General features: G+C 39.6%; 1 protein-coding gene across 3 annotated transcripts; it reads left to right on the top strand.

Annotated features, from left to right (window-relative positions):
* Positions 1 to 852: 852 nt before the first annotated feature.
* On the top strand, positions 853 to 11,805 carry Tlr4 (toll like receptor 4). Of its 3 annotated transcripts, none has more exons than XM_087183293.1 (3): positions 853 to 1,359; positions 4,988 to 5,154; positions 8,961 to 11,805. In XM_087183293.1, exons 2-3 carry the CDS (start codon positions 5,015 to 5,017, stop codon positions 11,218 to 11,220), a joined length of 2,400 nt encoding a protein of 799 aa, XP_087039419.1. In that variant the 5' UTR covers positions 853 to 1,359; positions 4,988 to 5,014; the 3' UTR covers positions 11,221 to 11,805. The 3 variants fall into 3 exon arrangements, with proteins under 3 accessions (XP_087039419.1, XP_004849535.2, XP_087039421.1); XM_004849478.4 differs by having other exon boundaries at positions 854 to 1,271; XM_087183295.1 differs by lacking the exon at positions 853 to 1,359 and adding an exon at positions 1,367 to 3,701.
* The last annotated feature ends 387 nt before the right edge of the window (positions 11,806 to 12,192 follow it).

The following is a 12,192-nucleotide window of genomic DNA, read 5'->3' as shown; positions in this document are numbered from 1 at the left end:
GGCTTTTAACGAGTAGTGTAAGGTAAAATGAAATTATATGGGTAGCTCCTATTATAATGGATTAGTGTTCTTTCATCTATGTTTGTATTTATTTTTTGATCATGCCTTCACTTTGAGGTAAATCCTCAGTCCATTTTAAATTTTCTTTTTAATTTTGAGATAGTATTTAACTAAATCACTAAGTTACCCAGGCTAGGTTTGAACTTATGGTCCTCCTGCCTGAGCTTCCCAGAGTGCTTGGATTACCAGCACATGTCAGCACACCCAGGTAAATCTTCTATTCTCCTAAAAGCACCAGGCAAAGTGGCACATGCCTGTACTCCAGCACTCTGGGTGGCCAAGGCAAGGTGGCTCACCAATTCAGGCCCAATCTAGCAAGTAGAGAGACCCTGTTTCAAAATAAAAAATAAAAAATAGTCTGAGTATGTAGCTCAATGTGAAGGTCCTGGGCTTAATCCCTAGCACTGTACTACCAAACAATTTGCAAAACAACAACAACAATAACAACAACAAAAAGCAGAAGAAAGAAAAAGAGGGATGGGGGAAGGGTGGGAAGGGGAGAGAGAGAGAGAGAGAGAGAGAGAGAGAGAGAGAGAGAGAGAGAGAGAGAGAGAGAGAGAGAGAGAGAGAGAGAGAGAGAGAGAGAGAGAGAGATGAGGACACAGAACACAGACACACCAGACAAATTGATGTTGGATTTTTAGCCTCCATATTTCTGTCGTTTCAACCACCCAGCCTGGGATATTTTCTACAGTTCTATGGCAGCCTTAGTTAATCAGTGTAAACAGTAATTTGCATTACTGAAACAAAGTTAGAAACTGCAGTTTCAGGTCAGCTTTTTCAACGAAGTCTGTCAATCCGCCTGAATTCCAGGGTGAGGTCAGGTGACTTCCTGGTATGAAGGCCAGCTTCCTCTTGCCGCTCCAGCCCCTGGTCACTAAGAAGTTTACTTATAACTTCCCCTCCTGTGGCCGGGAACATGTACCAGAAAAACGAAACTCCAGAAAGCTAAGGTTGGCACTTTCACTTCCTCCTCGCCTTTTACCCCAGCTACTTTGAATAGTGGGGCACTCACAGGAGCGAAGAGCCCACGGCTTCAGGACCCTGCGCTCCCAGGTGCTTATAGGGTCAGCAGGCATGTTTGCACACGGCCATTGCCACTCGCACAAAATGCCAGGATGACTCCTTCTCAGGTCCTGGCTGGGACTCTGCTTCCAGCCATGGCCTTCCTCGCCTGCGTGAGACCTGAAAGCTGGGAGCCCTGCGTGGAGGTACGTGATCCGGCGAACTCATCTCCTGGGAGCTTTCCCTTGCTTCTGAAAACTCCTCCCTGCCCAGAACTTGCTGTGCTGCGCTCTGGTTAGTTTCTTTTACGAAAAGGAGAAAAATGAACTAGACTTGAGAGGCCACAGGGAACAAATAACTCATTGTTAACGGGGAATTAACAGGCAGCCAATGGTGTTTTGTCCTGTTAAGGACTTTTGAAGCTATTAGGGGCTTTAGGTTAATTAGACTGGCTTGAACTCACTGTTCTGTGACCTCATGGCTGTATGACTGTGAAGAACTTACTAAGCCTCTCTGGAACTGGTTTTTACACCTATAAAATACTTATAATAATATTTCACTAGTGAATTTTAGGAAGGCTGCTTCAGTATGATGCCTTTGTACTTGTGGTTTATATACCACACCTTTCAATCTCAGGTTAAAGGTGCTTTTCTTTAATTTTCAGTACTGGGGCTTGAACCCAGGGCCTTCCCTGAGCTACATCCTTAGCCCTTTAATTTTAGTTTGAGACAAGGTCTTGCTGGGTTGACCTTGAACTTTCAGTCTTCTTGCCTCAATTTCCCTGAGTTCTGGGATTGTAGGCATGCTGTACACCTCTTTTTGTTTCTTAAGAGAAAGCAATTTGGAAGTGAGTTTCAGACTTCTATATCTGGTCATATCATTCAGTCCAGAGGCTGAAAAAACTAAGAGCAGAAGAAAAAAGAAAAAGAGACAAAGAACCAGAGAAGGAAATAGAGAAAGAAAAAAATAAGAGAAAAGGGTGGAGCGAAGAGAATGATGTCAGCTAATACAGTTTTTTTCTTTCTTTGTGAAATACAAGTTGGTGAGTGATCTCACTCCCGATTAATCTCTTTCATTTTTCTCCTGCACAAACTCCATGACAGAACTGAATAGCCAAGAAGATGATGCAGGATGAGACAGGGCCAGAAACTCAAGGAAAGGAAAGTTGAGGACATGGGAGAAAACAGTGTAATTTAACATGTAACAGAGAAGACTAATTTGTTACTTCAAAGAGCTACCCTCTCCCAATTTCCGGCCCATAGTCCTTGTCTTCCTATGAGTGTCTCTCCTACCCATAGGTTAATAAGGGTAGAACCCCCAATCGGGGGATAAAATCCCAGGATCCTTGACTTAACTTTCTCCATGTACCGTATTCTGGCATTCCCAAAGCCTTCTCTCCCTGCCTATCCCCCAGGGCAGCCCTAGGGCAGGGCCTCTGGTCACCTGGCCTGGATTCCTGTCCAGTGACTGATCTGGTTTAACCCACCCTTTGTAGTCCCAGTCTGCACACTTCCCTTTGATGTCTATTTGTTGTTTTTCCAGATGCTTGGTTATGACAAATTACTCTCTTTAAAAGCTTTTAATAATTCTCTGTAGCTATTAAGGTAGTTTTCTACAATAGGGCCTTTGCACTATTTCCTCTACTCACAATCCATCTATCCTTGTTTCCTAAATCAGTCCTGTCCAAGGACAATATTATGTGAGCCACATATGTTTTTTAAAGTTTCTAGTACACATATTCAAAAAGTGAAAAGAAACAAGTACCTAATATACACAGTCGTGCCTTGGTTTATAAACTTAATTTGTTTTACAATTCTGGGGAAGATGGGATTGTTTGTGCTTGTGTGGGAAAAATGGCTGTGGTTGTGTTTGTCACCCAATACAGAGGTGGCAAATGAAAGCAAAAGTTTGCTGAATGCTTTTGCTGGTGAACCAAATTGTTTGCAAACAGAAGTGTTCATGAACTGAGGCATTAGTGTATATAAGTGTGTGTATACCATGTATGTATATAAACTATTAAGAAGATACCTTCTTTTTTATTATAAGTCTTTGAGATATAGTATTTATTTCACCTTTACCACACTTTTCTATTTATAATGTCCATGTTTCTTGTGCTCAGTAGATGTGTGAGGCTTATGGCTACCATACTGGAAAGTACAGTTCTGTCATCTTCATGACTGAACCACTCACTCCATTCAGACCTTGCTAATGTATCTCTTTTTCAGGGTCATCTTTCTCAGTTACCCTATAGAGTTCTCCACTATCCCATTTTTGCCTTGAATTCCCTTTGAGAGAATCTGAGTTAGTTTTCCATCCTTTCCTTGTTACTCATTTTTCTCTTATCTAATGTCTTCTTCCTTTTTCATAGATTCAAATCTAAAAACTTTCAAAACCCATTTTAGTAAGTCTTGTGTGAATCCAGAATTAATCTCTTCTTTCTCAGAGCCACAGGACATATTTTCCAAGCCTGATTTATGGATGCTTTAGATAGTGATCATTCTGCTTCTATATTAGCAATATAGACTGTGAACTCATTGAAGTTGGGAACCATATCAGGCATGTCTTTGTATTACAGCCCAGAGTGCTTAGCAGAAAATACATACCACTTGGCCTAAAGCAAACCTTTGTACAATCAGGTATGCAATGTTTTTCATTTATTTTCCAGACAAGTATTTATTGATAAATGACCATTTACCAGGGACCATTCCGAGTGCAGAGATGAAGCAGAAAGTAAAACCATCAAAGCTCACACTCTAGTACAGAAAATGAACAATATTTAAGAAACAATCACATAGGCAATGTGATGTTTTGGGTGTTATAACTGTGAAGAAAAACAAAAGATGGAGAAAGAAGAGTGCCTAGCAAGAGTCTCTATTATACAGTAGTGGCTTCAAGGCTCCTAGAATGGGTAACATTTAAGCATACATGGAAATGAAGTGAAGACCTGTGTGTATAAATTTTTATGAATATATGTATTACTTTATCTTTCTAAATTTCTATTTCCTTCATCTTTAAAAAGTTGCTTTTCAGATTAAGTTAAAGGATATAACATAAAGAAATATACCAACACAGAGTGAGGGATTAATAGTTATAATTAATGTTAAGATTTATCGATCAGTTACATTGCAGTAAACTTTGATATAAATTATTTAAATACCTTATCTCATTTAATTCTTTAAGGGGATTCTGTTGGATTTAAACAACAAAAAACTAAAGCTAGCTGGCTTAATCAAGGAATTTTGTTGGAAGCAATCAGAGAATTCTGACAACAGATAGGAAGATACAGAATAAGGATTACAAAGAGTGTGAGAAATTAGGAAAGAAACGAATACTGAAACCAACACAACATAGAGTGCTTGACCTTATTTATTAGTTTTCCACTGCTGGAATCCATACACTCCAAAGATGGCCCCTCATTTCTGCATCAATCTGCTCACAGTCAGTGTGCCAAGAAAGAGAATGTAATTGTCAAAAATCAGTCTTTGAACATCTTATGGCTGTACACAATGAGGAAGAGAATTAGAACAATACTATATATTTTATTATCTGTATTTTACTCATGATAAATAGGGTTCACCAAAGTTTCTTTAAGACTTTGCCCCCAAATTACACAGAAACTATAGTACAAAACCTAAGGCTTTCAGACTTCAGAACCCTTCACCACCTGTTTTCATTACTTCTTACTGAATGTTACCATTGTTACAGTCAGAGATTAGAACAGAGAGTGGGTAGAGGTGTTCTTTCTTTTCTATCTTGAGCAAGACATTGTGTAATATAGAGTGAATGGATGAGTGAATGGATGGAGGAAGATAGACTGAGTATTGTACATGTTCCAGAGGGGAATTACCACCCCCATCTCTGGCTTATGAGAGAGAGGTAGGAGCACACATAAGATGTGGTGTCTAATATGTGATCCTTGCAGGTGGTTCCCAACATTACATATGACTGCATGGAGCAAAATCTCTACAAAATCCCCAGCAGCATCCCCTCCTCAGCCAAGCACCTGGACCTGAGCTTTAATCCCCTGATGTTCTTAGGAAGCCAAAGCTTCACCAGTTTTCCAGAACTAGAGGTGCTGGATTTATCCAGGTAACTAATGAGGTTTTTGCATACTGTACAAAGTGAGATGTTCATAGTTCCATCATTTCATTCTTTGGCTTGAAAGCCTGTATGGTGGTGTCTCAATTTTATTCACTTAATCATTCAGTCAACAGCTGTCTTACTTGTTTTATAACCTTGAACAAATGACATTTATTGTCAGATTTCAGTTTCCTTGTCTGTGAAATAGGCAACTGAGTGAGATGATTTCTAAGAATAATTCTACCACTGGGCATTTTTTTAAGTCAGAAGAAACCAGAATTATGGAAAAAAATAAGTTTGTGAAGCAAGACACCACTGTGTTGATTTAAACACTTGCATTAGTTGATATTTCTGACCATTTGTTGTATGTTTCACATTCTGCTAGGAAACAAATGTCTATTGATATATTATATAGCTCTGTTGTTCAGGAGGATACATCCTCTTAAAAGAGCTAACATGTTAAAGTTCTGGCCATGTTGTAGACATTCAGCAGGTGTTATCAAATTCTGACATATTGGATCTTGAAGCTAGATAAAAATGGTGATTTATGACAATAGATAATAAACTGTATGACAGAGGAGGTAACAATGTGTGTCGTTCAGAAGACAGGCCTTCTCTATGGAGGGTGGGCAGGAAAGTTTTTGAGAACTGACTGGGATTCAGATAATGTCTTGAAATATTGAAAGTGAAGTAGAGGATAGGGAATGGGAAGATACAAGTAACCCAGAAAAATGATGCCAAAATCAAAAGAAAACATCAGCTCTGAAGCAGGGAACAGTGACTAAATTATTCTTTTCTCATGCAGAGAAGTATATCATTCATTAGAGCAGGTGAAATTATTATCATTTTTGGGGGGACTGAATCTAAATTAGTTTTATCATCAAGGACTTCATTATAAATTTGAAGGGGATAATAAGTCACATTTTTTATAATGTTCGGTGGAAAATACAGAAACATTTCATATATGACGTTTATTACATAAATTTTTGATAAACACTAAGGCTGTAGTCCTTAGGGAAAGTCCTCTTTAGAAGGCTTTTTGTAGAGAAGAAAGCGACTAATTAATGTTTCATACTCTAAGTGGGATATTGGTTGTCTTAGTTATTTTTCTCATTGCTGAGGCAAAATACCTGACACTCAAAGGAGGAAAGGTTTATTGCAGATCAAAGTTTGTAGAGGTTTCAGTTCATAATAGACTGACTCCAGGACAAGATGACATAGCAGAGGGCCATCAAAGAGGAGAAAAAGTTCATGGCAGGCAGAAGGCAGCAAAGCAGAAAAGTAGTGAAGAAGCAGCAGCAATCAGCAAGGCAGAAGCTTTTCCCTTTTATTCCTTCCAAGCTGCCTGCCTTTTGTGTGGAGCCACCCAGTCCCAGGGTAGGCCTTCCCATTATCCACACCCGGAACTATACTTAACCAGTCAGTGGACTAATTTAGTCTGCACCCTTAACCCCAGCACCAAATAATTCATCCCATCATGGAATAACTTAATCTTAGCATCACACACCCTAGAACCAGCCACCTCTGAAAAGCCCCACCTGTGAGTGTGTGAAGCTTTGGAGGGACATCTAGATATAAGCCATAACATTGGTAGAGGATAATGAAGTGAGAATGGAACATTTAAAAGCCAATAGCATAGAGCACAGAACCATTTGGGAGTCTAGAAACACCAGTCAAGACCTCCTCCAACATTTATACCCATGTGGCCCTGGGTCTGCCACTTCATCTCCCCAAGGCTCAGTTCTCATACCTGTTAAATGGAAGAGAGGAACTTATCCTGGATAGATCCATGTGATAATGAATATTAGTGTTCTGTGTATATATTAAACACTCTATGAAATATATTTCATAATCATGAAATATCATATCATTTCATTAGATTCTAAATTTTAGTTTTTCAAGACAGAATTTTGTCAAGATCTGTATTGAATTGGACTGAGACTAATCTCCTTTTTTTCTTGAAATGAGAAGTATTTTCTCATCAAACAATGTCTCCTAATTTATATTTCATCTACCAAATGCTCAAGGAACTTTTCTTAGAGGCCTTAAATGTGTGCTTAGAAAGAGGTTACTTTCCCCTCTGATTCTCACACAGGAGATTCTGAATTAGGGCAAGGACAGGCCAGACCACAGCCCACATCCTTTGCCTTTTCATACAGTGCCCATGTTCTCAGATAGTCCTCTAGCAAGGCTTTGTGATAGACCAGGAATAATTTCCCATATATCCTTTTTATAGATGAGGAGCCTGAGGCTGGGAGAGTTTGAATTACTTATGCACATTCACATCTCCTGTTTTAGCAGACCAGAGACTCAAGTTTATAACTTTCGCTTTCAAGTGTAATGGTCTCCTTCTCTTAACACTCTGCTTTCTAAAGTGATGAACTGTCTGCAATGAGATAGCAACACAGCAAGACTCTCCCAGTCCTGCCTCATGCATAGAGCAATAGACATATAAGATTATGGGCTATGGAATTATGTATTTAAAATAAGGAACTCTAGAAATTATCACGTTCAGTGCCTCATTCAGCTGCCTTTGAACTCAGAGTGAAAAAGAGGGTCCAAAGATCAGACAGTCAGAGAGAACAGCAGGGGCACCAAAGCTCAGCTGTCTTGTCCATTCTTCCAGTGTTCCTTGTACCACACTCAGCACTCTTTACCCAGTTACCAGCAAATAACAAAAGCTTGGGATGAAATGCTTTCATCACCCAGGAACATCCTGAAGGGTACAGGAAGGCTGGGAAGCACTATATGGGGTTAGACAAGGAAAGGATCTGTTTGTGAGTGGTAACTGACATACATCTCTAACACGAACAGCAATTTGTCTTAAACTTGCTGTCTGCAATTGGCTGCATAAGATCCCAGCCTTTGGGATGTCTCTGTGAACATTGTATGTCACGTGGCTTTCATTTCTCTTGGGCTACAATCGAAATCCTTTATCTGTTTGTAATCTCCTGCCTTCTCTGGATCTTCCTTCTTCACCACCCCTCTTACACTCTTCCAGTTCCCTCTCTGCATTCCAGCCACAGTGGCTGTGGTTCCTCCATGCATCACGGTTGCTTGGAGTTTGGGGATGTGCTGTTCATTTCACCTTTATTCCTACTGATGCTTACTTATGACAAATTGCAACTTAAATATTCCCTAGTCTGGTCAGTTCCATTGATGCAAAATGTCCCAGCACACTTCTTTTTTCTTTCACAAAATTCATTCTTATCACAGTCATTAACAATCACCTATGATAACAACTTTCAAATATCTAACTCGCATGTATGCAGAGCTTTGCACAAAATCAAGGGTATCCATGACACTGATGTGTAATTATTTATACTTATGTTTCTATATCTTTTAAATATGAAATATCTTCCAATTTGTTCATCTTTTAAATCAACATTTTCCAGTCATTCACATGGATAACAAGTAACAACTACCCATAGCTTCTGTACCAATCAAAATTAAATGTGGCAGGAAATGACTAAACTTGGTCTAAGGCTCTTATACACTCTATCAACCATGCAATCTTCACATCCCCTAAATATTGACCTTTAATTGATTTTCTTCTGAAGGATTTGCTGTGTCTGCTTGGCATGTGTGATTAGATTGACAAAAATAATTTATCAATGAAGTCAATGTGATAATATTGAATCAGTGGAGCTGCTTGTTTGTCCACATAGTCATCATTGGTCTTGCTTGTCTTTGTCCATGTACAATTATATGAGATACTACATTTATATGAAAAACTGGATGACTGGGATTGTGATTCTACTTTGAATTTTTATTTGCTGGAAATGTTACATGCTCTGTATCTTTTTCCCCTGTAGATGTGAAATTCAAAAGATTGAAGATGATGCATACTGGGGCTTACACTACCTCTCTACCTTGATATTGACAGGAAACCCTATCAAGAATTTAGCACCAGGAGCCTTTTCTGGACTACTCAGTTTACAGAAGTTGGTGGCCGTGGAGATAAATCTGTCCTCTCTAGAGAACTTCCCAATTGGACATCTCAAAACCTTGAAGGAGCTTAATGTTGCTCACAATCTTGTCCGTTCCTTCAAGTTACCTGAATATTTTTCTCACCTGAACAACTTGGAGTACTTGGACCTTTCCAATAACAAGATTCAAAATATTTATCATAAAGACCTGCATGTTCTATATAACAACTCCAAACTCTCTTTAGACTTGTCTCTAAACCCAATTGATTTTATCCAACCTGGTGCCTTTGACAAAATGAGGCTTCAAGGACTGACTTTGAGAAGTAATTTTGATAATACAAGTGTAATGAAAACTTGTATTCAAGGTCTGGCCGGTTTAGAAGTCAATCAGTTGGTTCTGGGAGAATTTAAAAATGAAAGGTATGTGGAAGAGTTTGACAAATCTGCCCTGCAAGGACTGTGTACCTTGACCATTGAAGAATTCAGGTTGTCATATTTAGATGACTTTCCAAAAAATATTAATGGCCTCTTTAATTGTTTGGTAAATGTTTCTGCAGTGTCTCTGGCACATGTGTATTCAAGGAGACTAGAAGGCCTGCCTAAAGATTTAAAATGGCAATCTTTAGAGTTGGTGAAGTGTAAAGTTAATCAATTTCCTGCATTTTCAATCCCCTCTCTCAAAAGGTATAGTTTCACAGCCAACAGAGGTGTGAACAGTTTTACAGACCTTACACTGAAAAACCTTGAATTTCTAGATCTCAGTGGAAATGGCATGAGTTTCAAGGGTTGTTGTTCTGTGAAAGATTTGGAAACACCTAATCTGAAGTATTTAAATCTAAGCTTCAATGATGTTATAAGCATGAGCTCAAACTTCATGGGTTTGGAACTACTGGAGCGTCTGGAGTTTCAGCATTCTACTTTGAAACAGACCAGTCAATTTTCAATGTTCTTATCACTCAGCAGACTCCTTTATCTTGACATTTCCTATACTCACACCCATGTTGCCTTCCATGGCATCTTCAGTGGCTTGTTCAGTCTCCAAGTCTTAAAAATGCCTGGCAATTCTTTCAAGGACAACACCCTTTCCAATATCTTCATGGAGGTCACTAACTTGACCCTTTTGGACATTTCAGAGTGTCAACTGGAACATGTGTCCCAGGGAGTATTTGACAAACTTCTCAGGCTTCGGGTCCTAAATATGAGTAATAACCACTTCTTATTACTGGATGCACTTTCTTTTAAACCTCTCCATACCCTCCAGAATCTGGATTGCAGTTCCAATAGAATAGCATCTTCCAATGGGCAAGATCTGCAGCATTTCCCAAGCAATCTAACTACCTTAAACCTTACTCAGAATCCTTTTGATTGTTCTTGTGAGCACCAGAGTTTCCTGCAATGGATTAAGGACCAAAGGCACCTCTTGGTGGAAGCTGAACGATTGGAGTGTGCCATGCCTCCAGATATGCAGGGTAAGATGCTGCTGAGTTTTAGGAATGCCACCTGTCAAATACCCAAGGTTATCATCATTGTGACAGTGGTCAGTGTCCTTGTGGTGTCTGTTATAGCATGTTTGGTCTACAAATTCTATTTTCACCTCATGCTTCTTGCTGGCTGCAAAAAGTATGGTCAAGGCGAAAACACCTATGATGCCTTTGTCATCTACTCAAGCCAAGATGAGGACTGGGTGAGGAATGAGTTGGTAAAGAACTTGGAAGAAGGTGTGCCACCCTTTAAGCTCTGCCTGCACTACAGAGACTTTATTCCTGGTGTGGCCATCGCTGCCAACATCATCCAGGAAGGTTTCCACAAAAGCAGGAAGGTAATTGTGGTGGTGTCTCAGCACTTTATTGAGAGCCGCTGGTGTATCTTTGAATATGAGATTGCTCAGACCTGGCAGTTTCTCAGCAGCCGAGCTGGCATCATTTTCATTGTCCTGCAAAAGTTGGAGAAGTCCCTGCTCCGGCAGCAGGTGGAGCTGTATCGCCTTCTCAGCAGGAACACTTACCTGGAGTGGGAAGACCATGGCCTCGGGCGGCACATCTTCTGGAGACGACTCAGGAAAGCCCTGATGGATGGAAAATCATGGAATCCAGAAGGAACAGCAGATGCAGAAAACAGCCAGAAAGAAGCAGCCACTTTGACCTGAGGAGGAAAAAAGCTCCAGAGACACTTCTTGCCCAGCTAGAGACAATATTTGCTCCATAGCATGACAGGGATCATGCTATGGGCAAGTGATTTGAGGACGAGCAAGATACACATGACTGCTAATTTCATGAAGCTTACAGCGTGGGGTGGCATAAATGCTGTGCTAAAATTCAGAACCTTCCAAGTGTGTTTCAACCAACTAAGCTCGAGTGTCATGACTATGGAAGCCTCCAACTCTTTCGCCATCAAATTGAACAAGAGGCTGGGTGCCAGAGAGTGCAGGAAAGAGCATTATTTTTTTCTGGAGCCATACGAATGGGATCCCTGTCACGTATTATGTGTTTTTTGCTATCTTAAAAGAGTTTGGGGATGTTTCAACTGAACTGGATGTTGATTTATTCCTTTTATGTTGAATATAATGGAAACTCTGGATGATTCAAATGGCTCCTATTTCAGGATTCCCATTCCATTTCATGTCCATTTCCTTGGTATTGTAACTAATTACTAAGAAAACCTGACAAACACATGCTCAAAAATATCCTGATCATTTCTTAGTACAGTCTCATTATTAAATAATTCCTAATAATTTTATTTTTATAAATCCAGTTCTCATTTCTCATGTCCTGCCCATAAACTCACATCACAAATAAGGCAGTTAGAGATATGCTGGATATATTCATATTTAATGACAATTTTTCAAGCAAGTATGTAAAATACACTCTATCACTTTGTCACTTGATGTCATTCTTAAGTTATTACCTACTAAGTTATGGCTGTCATAAAGACAGCATTAAAATAATTTGGTTGAAAAGGGCATTTTTTAATAGGAGGAGAAAAGTCCAACTTGCTGTTCTCATGAAGAACAGTGATTTTTAGGTGTGGGAAGGCAAGTGTGATACCTTGTAAGACCACTTCTCCTTGCTGATTCCGGAAACATTTGGGTTAGTATCGCCAGAGTGACTCCATGAAATAA

This window comes from Heterocephalus glaber, unplaced genomic scaffold (genome assembly GCF_053883595.1).
Source record: "Heterocephalus glaber isolate CG9 unplaced genomic scaffold, H.glaber_assembly_v1.0 deba00001479, whole genome shotgun sequence".
NCBI classification, from domain to species: Eukaryota; Metazoa; Chordata; class Mammalia; order Rodentia; family Bathyergidae; genus Heterocephalus; species Heterocephalus glaber.
This window is presented reverse-complemented; position numbering and strand designations above follow the sequence as displayed.

Coding starts and splice junctions, on each gene's coding strand:
- Tlr4 (XM_004849478.4), top strand. CDS start 1,179: ATGACTCCTTCTCAGGTCCTGGCTGGGACTCTGCTTCCAGCCATGGCC. Junction 1,272..4,987: donor GCTGGGAGCCCTGCGTGGAG/GTACGTGATCCG, acceptor TGATCCTTGCAG/GTGGTTCCCAACATTACATA. Junction 5,155..8,960: donor GAGGTGCTGGATTTATCCAG/GTAACTAATGAG, acceptor TTTCCCCTGTAG/ATGTGAAATTCAAAAGATTG.